The sequence below is a fragment of the Nelumbo nucifera genome, chromosome 6, assembly GCF_055504915.1.
Source record: "Nelumbo nucifera cultivar China Antique chromosome 6, China Antique-T2T, whole genome shotgun sequence".
In the NCBI taxonomy this organism is placed as follows: Eukaryota; Viridiplantae; Streptophyta; class Magnoliopsida; order Proteales; family Nelumbonaceae; genus Nelumbo; species Nelumbo nucifera.
The window spans coordinates 61,774,409-61,789,393 of NC_142654.1; the positions used below are offsets into that span (position 1 = coordinate 61,774,409).

The following is a 14,985-nucleotide window of genomic DNA, read 5'->3' on the forward strand; positions in this document are numbered from 1 at the left end:
GTTCCGAACATGTCGCCTCTGCCACTGTCTCTGCCGATTCCTTCTTCCTCTTTGCTGTTGCTCGCAGAGGCTCCCTTTTCCAGTTGGAGAACCACTGCTGCCAGGGTCGTTTTCAGCTCCTAGAGGTTGCTGGACATTTTTTGCATTCCAACCTCCACTCGATCCATACGATCTCCCACATTTTCCAATCTAGTGCTTGGCATCTTGGCTTGCCAGCTCTGATACCAGTTGATATGTGTCTTAGGAGAACTCACCCCTAAAAGCTAGCTGTTAAAGGGAGGGAACCCAAGCACATATATACCATGCAACAGTATCCCATACTACCGATGTGGGATATCTCACATTAGCATCCCATACTACCATTGTGGGACAAAGGGGTTGTAACATTCCACCATGCTCCGCAGTCCCAGTGCCCACTTAGGCTTACTTTGCACTAGTCCACCAAGTCCTGACCAAACACTGCAATACCGACGTCACCACCTGTGCCGCACAATTGCAATTGGGAGGCATGGTGTAGACTCTGATACCAGTTGTTAGGCACCACTTCGAATGATTTCCTCCCTTCTTATTTCCTCTTGACCTTTTATACTGTAGAGAGTATTACATCAAGATCAAGACTCAATAGTTGCATCTCTATTGCAACTGAATTTGCTGATGTGGCTCCTTTCTTTTTCCTTCTAGAATATACTTGATATACTTGTTGTATTATTGGCTTGGCTGCTGGTTCTGGGCTCCTAACATTTGTTTTTGAATATATAATTAATTCAAAATTTTCTTTGCTATTTAACTGAATATTTCATAATTAATTCACTTTTTGGTCTGCATCTTAACATAGTTATGTCTAAGCCTCATCCCAACTTTATGGGGTTGGCTACATGAATCCTGTTTCACCATTCTGTTCAGTCTTAACATAGTTATGTATCAACAGAAATCTTTTTATTATTATGTTGCACTGCTTTCTGTATTTACTGGTGCCCCTACATGTGTTTTCTTCATAATGAATGATCAGCTATTTGAAACTTTTAATTTGTGTTACAGGATAAGAAAAAAGATGCAGTAAAGAAGGTGATTGCTGCAATGACTGTTGGGAAGGATGTTTCATCACTGTTCACAGATGTTGTGAACTGCATGCAAACAGAAAATTTGGAGCTGAAGAAGCTTGTTTATTTGTATCTTATAAACTATGCTAAAAGCCAACCTGACCTAGCAATACTTGCTGTAAATACATTTGTGAAGGTAATGCTTCAGTTTTCTTATTAGCTGTTGTAGTTGTTGCTATCTTCATAGAAATCCTTGTTAAATGATGTATAGTAGCTAGTGTGTCAGTTCTATTCATTCTATAATCCTTGAGGTTAAGGAAGTGTGGCTTGAAAAAGGCTGTGATCAGGTAATTAGAAGTCATTCTACCAGAAAAAGTAAAAAAAGGTAATTAGAAGTCATAAATAATTTTGATTTTGAAAAGTAAAAATGATATTTTTGGTAATTAGTTTGAAATATATCATAAATAATAATTTTAGGATTTTTTACAAGTAGTTAAATACTAAAACCCAGGGTCCTCCGCAGAAATGAACCCAATAGTCTGGTCCATAGGGGGCCAGTTTGGTCCAGCCAGCCTTCAAAGAAAGCCAGGACTGTTGGCGATGAGCATGTTCATACACAGGCCACTCCGCCGGTAGATTCGGGTGGTCGTATCTGCGCACAGACAATACCTCTTCAGTCTCCTAATCCTTCTTGTTCGAAACTGTCACCAACCATGGAGGCTACAAGGTTGGAGGTGCAACACCTTTCTTTGGTGCGGGTGGAAGAGAATCTGATAGAAGCTACTCCAATTGCTGTGGTGGGTACTGATGAACAGTTCGAAGACAGGGGAGAAGAGCTTTATCAGTCTAATTCACAGGAAGGAGGGGGAAGAAAATTTGACCTGCGAGAGCCAATTGGAGATCCAGCTCATTCGGGAAACAACAAAGGTAAGGCACCTAGCTCGACAATCCAGGGAGATAAATCCTCCAATATTTCCGCCTCCTCTTCTTGGGTCTCTTCTAAACTTATGGGTTTGGGAAAATTCTTAGGAGTTTTGATGGAGGGGATGGAGGATGAAACAATTAAATTTTTGGAGGGGGTAGAACAAGAATCCTTATGGAGAGAGGGAAACTTGTGGCAAAGAAAGGAGGAACAAATTCGAAGAGGAGCAGAGAGATGAGGCTTACTTGGGGCCTAAATGATAAGGCAGGTAGTAGTGAGGGGACGTCGAGGGAGTAAAGAAAGTTTAAGTTTGAGGGTTGCTTTTGATCTGTTCTTGCAGTGTTCTCATGGATTTAAAAATTTTATCTTGGAATGTAAGAGGTTTGGGCTCAAGTAGAAGAAGATTAGTGGTGTGTGAGTCTCTGAAAAGGGGCAGGTTAGATGGAAATCAAAATCTGCAGTGGGTAGTGCAGGGGGTTTGTTGAGCCTTTGGGATCCGTCTTTTTCCGGCTTAATCTCCTACCACACTGGGAATTTCTCAATTTCTTTAGTGCTGAAATTCTCAGATGGTAATATCTGCCAAGTCACAAATGTTTATGGTCCTACAGATCGGAATCTTCGGGTTGACTTTTGGGAGGAATTGGTAGAGGCAAGGGGCACACTGACTTATCCCTGGGTCATTGGAGGTGATTTCAATGTTATCCTGTCTGTTGAAGAAAAGAATACCAGAGGTAGGAGATCAAGAGCGAATGTTCAGTTTGCTGATTTTATTAACAGGTTTCAGTTGATGGACTTCCCTCTTCAGGGTAGTCGATTTACATGGACCAATAATCAAGACAACCCCACTCTGGTGAGACTAGATAGGTTCTTGGTCTCTTCAAGTTGGGAGGAGGTGTTTCCTGATTTTAGCCTGATTGCCCTCCCTAGGCCAGTCTCAGATCATATTCCGATTCAGCTTGTCGGTGGCTATAGAGGTAAAATCAAATCTCCGTTCAAGCTCGAGAATGCCTGGTTCGAAGATGAGAAGCTTATTCCCTTGTTGAAGACTGTATGGAGAGACCTTCAGGTGGTGGGCACTAGCTCCTTTATTTTGGAAAAAAACTAGGTGCAATTAAAGAGATTAAAAATTTGGAAATTGGAGAATAACTTGAGTTCAGAAACAGAAAAGAGAGCTTTATTGAGCATCATTGAGGAAATTAATTCGGCAGAAGAGGTAGGTCCCTTATCAGAAGAATTGAGGTTGAAGAGATCCCAGGCAAAAATTAATTTTGATAAATTGACTGCCAAGGAAGAAATCAAGTGGAGGCAAAGAGCTAAGGTGGTTTGGTTGAAGGAGGGGGACAAAAACACTCGCTTTTTGCATAAAATGGCAAACACCAGAGCTAAAGTTTCCTCAATGAGCAAGTTGGAGTGGGAAGGCCGAACAGGGGAATCAGATGTAGAAATGAAGGTGGTGGCAACTACTTTCTATAAAAGCCTTTATAAAGAATTTTGGACTCTTAGACCTTTTTCCCAAAAACCTTCCTCTCAAGCAGTTGAGTGATGATCAGAAATCTTTCCTTGAGAGACCCTTTACGGAGGAGGAAACCAAGGGTGCCATTATCAAGTTGAAGGATGATAAATCCCCATGGCCGGATGGTCTCACCAATCTCTTTTATGTAAAATGCTGGGATATAATGAAACAAGATTTGATGAATGTCTTCCAGGCATTTTATGCAAATGCTTCTCTGCAAAGAAGCTTAAATACTACCTTTATCACTCTCATTCCAAAAATTGAAGGGGCTGTAAATATCAAAGATTTCAGACCAATCAATCTCCTGCACAGTTTTTACAAGATCTTGGCTAAAGTACTAGCTGAGAGAATGGAAGGGGTGTTAGGTAGTGTAATTTCAAACAATCAAAGTGCTTTTGTCCCGGGAAGGCAGATGCTTGATTCTGTACTTATTGTTAATGAGTTCATTCATTCAAGAAGAAGAGAGGGAATCCCTGGCTTGATTTGTAAATTAGATATTGAAACGGCCTACGACCATGTCAATTGGAGATGTATTGATTCTGTGTTGCAGCACATGAATTTTGGGCAGAAATGGAGGAATTGGATCAAAATATGTATAACCTTTCCTAAATTCTTAGTCTTGATTAATGGTTAGTCAGCGGGGTTTTTTGACAGTTCAAGGGGTTTGAGACAGGGTGATCCCCTCTCCTCCATACTCTTTGTTTGTGTTATGGACATTCTTGCTCTTTTTTGCAAGAAGGCAGCTGATTCTGGTTGTTGGGATGGTTTTGCAATGTCCCCTGAGGGGGAAAGGTCAATATCCTCCAATTTGTAGATGATACATTATGCTTTGTGGATGCTTCTCCTGCTCAGTTGGATCTAGTCCTTGGGATCTTAACCTGGTTTGAGGCAGTTTCTGGGCTCAAAGTTAATTTGAACAAAAGTCAAATCGTTCTAGTGGGCCAAGTTGCCAATTTAGAAGACTGTGCTGAGGTGCTGGCTTGTCAGATTGATTTCCTCCCTATGAAATATTTGGGCCTGCCCTTGGAGGCAAATTGGTCTTCCTCCTCGGTTTGGGACCCAGTCATTGAAAGATTGGAGAAAAAATTAGCTTCTTGGAAGGCAAGATATCTCTCTTTTGGGGGCAGGGTTACTCTGATAAAATGTACCCTTTCTAATCTGCCCACATATTTCCTGTCTCTTTTCCCTATCCCAAACAAAGTAGCGAAAAGATTGGAGCAGCTTCAGAGGAATTTTCTTTGGAGGGGTTGGGAAGAGGAAAACAAAATTCGCCTAGTCAAGTGGGACCAAGTGTGTCTTCCCAAGGCAGAAGGTGGCTTAGGAATAAGGAAATTGAAGAGTTTTAATTCAGCCCTTCTAAGTAAGTGGATTTGGAGGTTCTCTTCTGAAAGGAATGCTTGGTGGAGATCTCTTATAGCTGGAAAATAGTGGAGTGGGGTAACTGGAGATCTAGGGACCCTCCTCCAATCTGGGGTAACTCCCTTTGGAAAGGCATCATGAAGAATTTCTCTATTTTCTTGGAAGGAATTTCAATCAAGATAGGCAAAGGGGATAGAACTAAATTTTAGAAGGACCCTTGGTGTCTGGATGGCCCACTAGCTGATTTCTTTCCTCTCCTTTTCCAATGTGCTTCTAATCAAGATTCCTCAGTGGCTGAGAGTTATTTTTCATCTAGAGACTCTTTTACTTGGACCCCCTTCTTTAGGAGGAACTTGTTTGATTGGGAGTTGGAAGAGATTATAGAACTGATGGACCTTCTACAGAAGCAGAAGATAGACCTTTCCTTGGAAGATAAATGGTGCTGGAAATGGAACCCTGATGGTTGTTTTTCTGTCAAGTCTCTATCTTCCAAATTGTGCAGCTCAGGACCCACAGACTTTTCTGCTACTCAGATTTGGAATCCAACAAGTCCATTTAGATCCAACTTTCTGGTGTGGACTATGGCCCTAGACAAATGTCTGTCCAGATCTAATCTTGAGAGGCATGGCATTCAAATCTCGGATCCTTCTTGTGGTCTTTGTGGCGCCCTCCCAGAATCTAAAGATCATCTGTGTCTTCACTGCTCGGTCTCCTCTCAGGTGTGGGAGCACTTTCTGAATTCCATGGACATCATCTGGGTTATGCCTAGGTCGGTCAAGGAACTCCTGTGCTGCTGGAAAGTTAAAGGCCTAAGTAAAAAAGGAAAATTAGTGTGGAGGACCATCCCTGCAGCAGTCTTGTGGTCCATCTGGACTGAAAGGAGCAACCGAATTTTCTGTAATAGAGTTAAAAGTCCTAAAGAGATTGTGCAGAGAGCAGTGGGCAAGCTGATTTCTTGGGTGTCTGTTACTGAGGAGTTTAGACACCTGAATTTGCCTCTTTTGTTTCAGTGTCAGTCCTGTTGGAGCTTGTAACTTGTGTTGTCCCCAGGCTGTTTTCATTGGCCTGAGCTCTGTTTGTATGATCTCTTTGTTTGAATAAAATTACCTTACCTTTTCCAAAAGAAAATCAGATTTTTTTTTTCTATTAGCTAAACAAGGGATTCATAGACAATCCATTTTCTGGGCTTATTTGTAACTGGGATGGTTTATTTCCTTGGGTTTGTTGTTTCTTATCACAACTTCTTGTTGTATCTCTCCTTTCTAATTTAATGAATTATTTTCTTTTTGCTGATAAAAAAATCCAGATTTTTTCTATAGGCAACATAAACATAATTTCTTTCCTGATAGGCTAAATAGTGTATGTCCATTTACTACAACTAATAAGGTCTTAGCCTAAGGAGCTGTTTGAAAACAGCTGAACTGAATGGTTTACTTCTTTGTATTATTTTATCCACTAAAAAGACAAAGCAATAAGGCACTCAATTCATTCACTTCAGCCATTATCAAACGGCCCTTTAGAATAAAATAAAAATAGGAAGTGCATGTGGATAGACTGATGGTTAATTTAGATCCAATAGGAAAAGATAGAAAGAGATGTTGCAAGAGGAATCACTTCTCTGTTTTATTAAACTAGAAGTAGCAACAACTTGAATGAAGAGATGATATCATTACACTGAAATTATGGAGTCATACACCATAACAAGCACTTTGTTTTTTATCAGAAAAAGAATTTTATTGCTTATTTAATTCAGAATTAGTACAATTGTTATAGCAATTCACCAGCCCATGTTAAATCAAATTAGAACTTTAGGTCTATCAGCTCGTTGTTTTTCTAGAACATCTGCCATCCCATTTGCAGTTCATCTTACCTAGATGAATTTAGAATTAAACCTCTTTTCTAGAAGATCAATTTCCCTGAAAGCATATCTATATTTCCAAGGTTGGTCCATGAGATGACTAATTGTGAGTCTCCTCCTTCAACTTCCAACTCCCTAGATCCTAGCTGTACTGTTAGTCAAATTCCTTGTAAAAGAGTCATTATTTAAGCTTGAACCAAGTCTCCAATGCCAACTGGTCCTAAGAACAAAGCCACTACTACTCCTTGGTGGTTTCTAAATACTCTCCCTATACCTGCCCTCCCCGGATTCCGAAAAGAGTTGCCATCAAAGTTTAGTTTCAGCTTATTTACCTCTGGAGGTTTCCATTCCATTCTTACACTTGCTTATGTTTGTCTATTTACGACACTTCAATCCATTTCCTTATTATGTCATTGGTTGGGACATCGCAGAAGAGCTCCAATGTTTTTACCCAATGCGCAGTCCTAACTGTTATAGCTTCAACCATTTCCTCCTTTGAGTTACTTTTCTCATTAAAGATCCTTTGGTTTCTTTCTTCACAAACAATCCACACTGTTGCTGCTCTTATTGCCCTCCACATAACTCTTCCACTTTTTTCTGTTGCCTCAACAAGTTGGGGTTGAACAAACTTATCAAATCCTGTTGGGGGGATCCATTTGCAACCAAAGAACAGAAATATTCCCAAATGCAAGATACAAAAGAGCAGGAGATTAATAAATGAGAAAGGGTCTCACCACTAGCCTTGCAAAGGATACACATGTTAGAAGAGATGCATTTGTTAGGCCTACTTTTTTGTAGCACATCATAGGTGTTAATCTTTCCAAGGAACACTTCCCAACACAGCTTGTACGTTAGGGCCCCATTCGTTTTTCAGTAAGTTACTTACCCAGGTAAATGCAATTACCTGGGTAAGTTTTTCCTGGAAAACACTTACTCGGGTAAGTGCATTTAACCATGTTCTTTTATTTCCTAGGTAAATAAGGTAATGACCATTTTAGCCATAAAAATCCATTATTAAAAGGGGCATTTTTGTCCTATTCAAGTGTTAGCAACTTTCCTCCTAGGTGGGAAAGTTATTTACCCACCTAGGAGATGGGTATCACTTACCTGGGTAAGTGATACCCAGGAAAGTAAACTTTCCCTGCTCCCCACATAAATCTGAAAAATGAACATGGGATTCTTGGTCAATGGGAACCAAAATCCCATTGACCAACTTTCCCCCCTCTCAAAATCCAAAAAAAGAACACCACCTAGGAGGGATAGGTTTACACCAAATTTCTTTCACCAGGAAGTTCACTCCCAAAGGTCTTGAAAGAACAAGAAGGTTGAAAAAGGTGGCACAAGAGAAAAGGCCATAAGGGGAGGGAGGCCAAATTCTACCATTAGGGGAGGGGGACCAAATACACCATAACAAACACTTACAACAACAAAAACAACTATATTTTGTTTACATTCAGCCTTGAAAAGAAAAGAAGAAGAGGAGAAAAAGAAGAGAAGAGAAGAAGAGAAAAAGAAGAGAAGAGAAGAAAGTTTTGAAAGAAATGGGTGGTACACTCTAACCATCCCTCAACTATCTTTTATATTAGGGCATTAAGAAAGAAAATACACTTCCAGGTCCAAAGGGATTTTCTCTTGTGCTTCTTTTTTTTAAGTCCCTTTGTCAGTCTTCCTTTCTACATGTCTTCCCTTCAAAGGAAATTTGGTGCAGGCTGGTTCCCCCTAAGATAATGGCTTTTTGTTGGGAAGTGTATCAAGGGAAAGTGATCACTTTAGATAACCCACAAAAGAGAAAACCTTTCCTTTGTATTTCACCAAATGGTGTACTCTTTGTAGAGCTCATGGGGAGGACTATTACCATCTACTGATGTCTTGTCCTTTTTTTGCAGGATTATGGGGTTGTCTTTTTTGTTGTTTGGGTGCAGGTGGAACATGCCAACAGAAATGTGCATGATCTTTAACCCTTCTACCTTCAATTGACCCCAAAAAAGAGGGAGAATTATGTGAAGATGTGCTAGAGTAGCCTTCTATGGACAATCTAAGAAGAAAGGAATGTTAGAATTTTCCAATAAAAGGAGAGTAGCCAAGATGTAAAGGATTATGTGTTAAGTAGGACAACTCATTGATTAAAGACCTTAGAACTATTCCATCATTTCTCCAGCCATATTTTTGGAGAAATTGGTCAGCAATAGCAAGGTGCTCATCTAGGAAGACCAAGGCATTTACAAGATGGACTCCACCACCTGAAGGCTAAGTGGAGCTGAATTTTGATGGGAGTAGTCAGGGCAATCCAGAGTGCTCTGGAAGGGGGGGGGGGGGGTCTTGAGAAACGAGGTTGGAGAGATTGTACTTCTCTTACTTAGGCCTCTTGGGATTTGGGGATTCAGTCAGAGCAGAACTACTAGCAGCCCTACAAGGATTGCAATTGGCAAATCAATTGGGTGTAGGACAGCTTATTAATGAAGGTAATAAGGTGGTGGTGGGGTGGTTGAAGAACCTTGAGGATACTATGTGGTGCTACAGGAATGAAGTCAAAAAATTTAATGGCTGACAAGGAAAAAGTCTATTATTACACAATGGGTGGGGAGATCAGCAAATGCTTTGGCTGTTGGTTTAGCTAAGCAAGGGGCAAATATGGAAGTCTTGTTTTGGGCTCAGCTGTAATGCTTGTTTTTTCTCTTTAGTTTCCTTGTAATTAGTTAAGAGAGGCTGCAGCTCGCACCTCTCCAAGGGCTGTTGTATGAGTTCAAAGTTCTCCAGTATCTTTTGAAGTAATACAATGTTCTTTATTCACAAAAAAAAAAAAAAAAGAAAATACGATGACAAATCTGCCCTTTTTAGTAGACAGTAAGAAACATGAGAAATACAATATAAACCTAGGCCCATTAGGCCCAATAAGGAAGAAATAATGATAACTAACATACATAAGAGGGCCCAAGTCTATAATGTTAGGCTCCACAACACTCCCCTTCAAGTTGAGCATAAATAACTATCATGCCCATCTTGCACAACTAGTCCATAAATCATCTTGATTGTGTAAGCCCATTGGTGAATACATCAGCTAGCTGTCTAGTTGATGGCATATAAGGTATACAAAGGTCTCCTAAGACAATCCTTTCACATACAAAGTGTCTATCGATCTCGATATGCTTTTTCCTATCATGCAGGACTGGGTTATTTGCAATGTTTTTTCTTTGATAAGTGAATTTTATTAAAACCAGAAAGACACCGGTTCAATCATCCGGGGGAGAGGTGAGAGATTCACCTCAACCAGCAGCAAAGAAGAAAGAGGAAAAAAAGTTATAACTGAGCCTAGAAAAGCTGATCCCTATTCACCCCCTACTTGGCTAGAAAGCTAGCTAATCCATTAGCCGATCTCCTTTACCATTTGTAGTGTTGAGTGCAGCTTGATTGTCACATTAAAGCTTTAGGGGTCTGGTTACATCTATCCCCGACTCTTTCAAAAGAATCCTGAGCCAAAGTAGTTCAACAACTTCATGAGCCATAGCCCTATATTTAGCTTTAGCACTTGACCTTGCTACAACAGCTTGTTTCTTGCTTGTCCAAGTGATTAGATTACCACCCACAAAGGTGCAATATCTAGATGTAGACCTCCTATCTCCTTAGGAACTTGCCCAGTGTATGCTTTAACCTCTACTTTGCCATGCTTCTTAAACACTAATCCTTCCTTTGACATGTCTTAGAATATCTCAAGATTCTTTCTACTGCTTTCATATGTGAGACTTGTGGAGAATGCATAAACTGGCTAACCACATGGACAAAATATGCAATGTCCTTTCTGGTAAGGGGTAGATAGAGCAATTTTGCAACCAACAACTGATATCTCTCTCTGCCAGGAATCATGATAAGGATTCTCATCACCTTCTTGCAATCCGTGGTTTTGTTCTATAGGAGTGTCAATTGGTTTGGTCCTAAATTTCCTTGTTTGCTTCAGCAAATCCAAGGCATACTTCCTCTGACAAATGTAGATTTTCTTCTTTGGATCTAGCCACTTCTATTCCCAGAAACCATCTCATGGGTTCCAAATCCTTGATTTCAAATTCTGAGGCTAAGAAACCTTTCAACTTCATAATCTTCTTTGCATCATTTACAATAATAACCATATCATCAACATAAACAATTAGTGTTTTTAGTTTGTCACCATTTGTTTTGTAAAATAAGGTGCTATCTGCACTACTATGTTGGTATCCTATAGCCTTCATTGCTTTGCATAATCTCTCAAACCATGCTCTTGGGGATTGTTTGAGTCCATACGAGGCCCTTTTGGTTTTACACACCTTTCCTCTCATATCATACACTGGAAGAGGATTCATGTAAACTTCTTGCATGTTACCAATTAGAAGGACATTCTCAGCATCCAATTGATGTAGTTCCCAGAAAAAGTTGGCTGCTAGAGATAGTAACACCTTGGTAGTATTTAGGTTGGCAACCAGAGCAAAAGTTTCCTTGTAGTCAATACCTTCCTTTTAGGGGAACCCCTTTGCAACCAAACTAGATTTGTATCTTTCAATCTAGCCATCAACCTTGTGTTTGATCATGTACACCCACTTACATCCTATGGTGTTCTTCCCATGTAGTAGATCCACTAGCTCTCAAGCTTTTGATTTCAATAATGCTCTCATTTCTTCATTCATAGTTTCCTTCATTTGGGATCAACAACAACGTTTGAGAACCTGGAAGGATTATAGACAGAGGACAAAGCACAAGCAAATGAGTGATAGGCAGGAGACAAGTGAGAATATGAGACAAATCCATTTATAGGATGAAGAGTGCAGGACTGAACTGGTTTTCACGAAGTAATAGGGAGATCCGAATCAAAACTAGTGGAAGTAGGAGAAATCATACCTTAGCCAGCCTCAGGAGGACCCAATTGGTTGCAATCATGAACTGGAAAGTTTCACATTTTTTTTCTTTGATAAACACTTACATCACAACAGTTAGGAGTAATGGCTTTTGTGCAAGGAGCATTGCATCATCAACATGGGCCCATCAATTGGAGGCTTAATTGGATAAGTAGACTCAGTGGGCTTGGTAGGAACTGGATCAAGAGGAGTAGTTGGAAGAGTAGGAGTAGAGACAAAAGGATTAGCCCCTAAGGAAGACTCTTCCATCTCACTAGTCTCCCCTAAAGAGGATCTTGAGGAGGGTCAAAAAATGATTGAGACTCATGAAATGTGACATCTTTTGTAATGAACTTCCTCTTAGTAACTAAATCAAGGCACTTGTATCCCTTCTGTGTAGGAGAATAGCCCAAAAACACCCTACGAGTAGCCTTAGGATCCAACTTGGTTCTCTTAGGATCCTTGACATGAATGAAGCACACACAACCGTAAACCTTTGGTGGTAAGGAAAAACAAGTTGATCTGGACACATAATAGAGAAGGGGGTCTTCATACCCAATACTTTGGATGGCATCCTATAGATCAAATAAGATGCAATGAGAACAATATGAGGCTAGAACTTCTTTGGCATCTTGCTTTGAAACAAGAGAGCACGAACAGTTTCTAGTAGATGCCTATTTTTCCTCTCTGCAACTACATTCCGCTATGGAGTGTAACTGAAGAAGACTGATGTAATGTTCTCTCATCTTCAAAGCACACATTCAGAGAGTTCTTGAAATATTCGCCCTCATTGTTTAATCTTCTTTCCAAACTGAGTCTCGATCATCATGCAAAAGACCATGGTGATTCTAGGTACTTCTCTCTCTCTCTCTCTCTCTTTCTTTCTTTCTTTATTTTTTTTTATTCGCAAAGGTAGAATTTATTATTATATTTCAGATCAAAAGTTACAACACTGGGAATATTACCCACCCCCAAGAGTACATCAATGTGTAGATATTACCCATTCCCAAGGTACAAATAAATACATTTTAGCCCAAAACATTTGCTGCCTATTTGCCCCTTGTTTAGTTGATGTGTCTGCCATCCTATTTTCTGTTCTTCTCATCTACTTAAAAGTAACATTTAGCTCCCTTGTTAAGCATTCAATTTCCCTAATATTACCCCCCAAGAGTACATCAATGTGTAGATATTACCCATTCCCAAGGTACAAAAGATTACATTTTAGCCCAAAACATTTGCTACCTATTTGCCCCTTGTTTAGCTAATGTGCCTGCCATCCCATTTGCTGTTCTTCTCACCTACTTATAAGTAACACTTAACTCCCTTGTTAATCATTCAATTTCCCTAATAGCGTGTCTGTAAATCCATGGGTTTTGACAATGGAATTTTGTCCAAGAGATAACCACCTAGGAGACCCCATACACTTTCAACAGTTGGAATACAAACTGCTTTGCAAACTTTAAACCATGAAATAAAGCCAAGAATTCTGCTGTCAATCAGTCACCATGCTTTAAGGGGCCCGAGTACAATGCTAGTACCTTACCTTCTGAATCTCAAAAAACACCTCCTAATCCAATCTTTCCTTCATTTCCCAGAAAGCTTCCATCAAAACCTTGGCTTTGTTTGCAGAATTCTCATTTGATGAGTTGCAAAGAAAATGGAAGGAGATAGCAGAACTTGCTCCAATAAAGAAGGCCTCAAATTCTTGTTGGCTCCCTCCACCTCATGGCTTTACTAAACTGAACTTTGATGGCAGCAGCATGGGTAATCCAGGGCCATCCGGAATAGGGGGAGTAATAAGAGATGAATAGGGGAATCTGTTAGCTATGTTTTCTGGACCAATCAGGGTGAGGGCTGAGATACTTGCAGCTCTTGAAGGGGTACAAAGGGTCAAGGATATGCAAATTAACAAGCTGATCATAGAAGGAGATTCTGAAGTGGTGGTAAACTGGCTAAAAGAGGATAACTCTAGACTTTGGAATTACAGCAATGAAAAGAGGAAATTTAAATGGTTGACTAAGGACATGAAAATTCAATACAAATGGGTAAAAAGAAGTGCGAACTCATTGGCAGATGGTCTAGCTAGACAAGGGGTGAACAGAAATTCTATATTTTGGGCTGTACTGTAATCGTTTGTTTGGTGTTCGATGGTTGTTCTCGGGAGCTAAGATTGTTTAGCTCCCTTGTTCTGTAACTTTTCATAATATTAATACAATTCACAGTTATTGATAAAAAAAAGGTTTAGTTTTAGAATGTTGGTTGTTTGTGGTCTCCAATCCATGACTATTCTTTCCTTTTCTTGTGCTGATTGTGCCATTTCCTTCCATGTTTTCAAAAATACCGTTTCTACTGTTGCTACAGTAGTCCGAACCAGTAAGGAGAAGAAGAAGAAGAAGAGAAGAAGAAGAAGATGAAAGAACTGTCGAACCTGATAGCTAAACCCTACCAGTCGACCTCTTAATAGTGATTAGGCTTCTAATTAAATGTACAAGGACTAAACTGCCCCTACTTAAGTATGGGACAGAGAACTTCTAATAAGACTGCCACATAAGCTCATAACTTAACCAAGGTGAGTTGACTAGTCTACCCTTATTCAGCTAACTCTAACACTCCCCCTCAAGCTGGAGAATATATGTCATATAATCCCAGCTTGTTACATATATAGTTCACTCTCCCTGAGCTTAAGGCTTTTGTAAACAAATCTGCCCACTGATCACCTGAGCTTACATGTTCTGTGCTTATCTCTCCAGTAAGAACCTTCTCCCTCACAAAGTGGCAATCAATCTCTATGTGCTTTGTTCTCTCATGAAAAACAGGGTTGGATGAGATATGGAGCGCAGCTTGATTGTCACAGTACAACTTCATAGGTTTATCCATGTGGAGCCCGATTTCTTGTAGGAGATTCCTCAACCACACTAATTCACATGTAGTGTGTGCCATGGCTCTGTACTCGGCTTCAGCACTGCTTCTAGCCACAACCGTCTGCTTTTTACTCTTCCACGTCACAAGATTTCCTCCAAGAAATGTGTAGTAACCTGTAGTAGATCTTCTATCAGACACAGAGCCCGCCCAATCTGCATCCATGTACCCAACTACTTCAAGTTTTCCCCCTGGTTTATACAATAGCCCACGGCCCGGAGCTCCCTTCAAATATCTTACAATTCTAAGAACTGCATCCCAATGAGATATACGAGGGTTCTGCATAAATTGGCTCACCACACTGATTGCAAAGGAGATGTCCGGTCTCATGATAGGCAAATAGTTCAGCTTCCCCACTAGTCATCTATACCTTCCAGGATCATCAAATATTTCCCCTATATCACTGCTCAACTTAACATTTGGTTCCATAGGAGTCTCAGCCGGTTTTGCACCTAACAGTCATGTTTCGTCCAATAGATCGAGAACATATTTTCTTTGGCACAGGTTTACACCTT

The 14,985-nt window shown here is 40.2% G+C and overlaps 1 protein-coding gene across 1 annotated transcript in view; it reads left to right on the forward strand.

Annotated features, from left to right (window-relative positions):
- The window catches only part of LOC104604296 (beta-adaptin-like protein C), a 52,688-nt gene that overhangs the window by 25,561 nt on the left and 12,142 nt on the right, over window positions 1-14,985 (forward strand). The window contains exon 2 of the mRNA XM_010268589.3: window positions 1,039-1,236. Within this exon, the coding sequence (XP_010266891.1) occupies window positions 1,039-1,236 (198 nt within the window). The remainder of the gene's footprint in view (window positions 1-1,038; window positions 1,237-14,985) is intronic.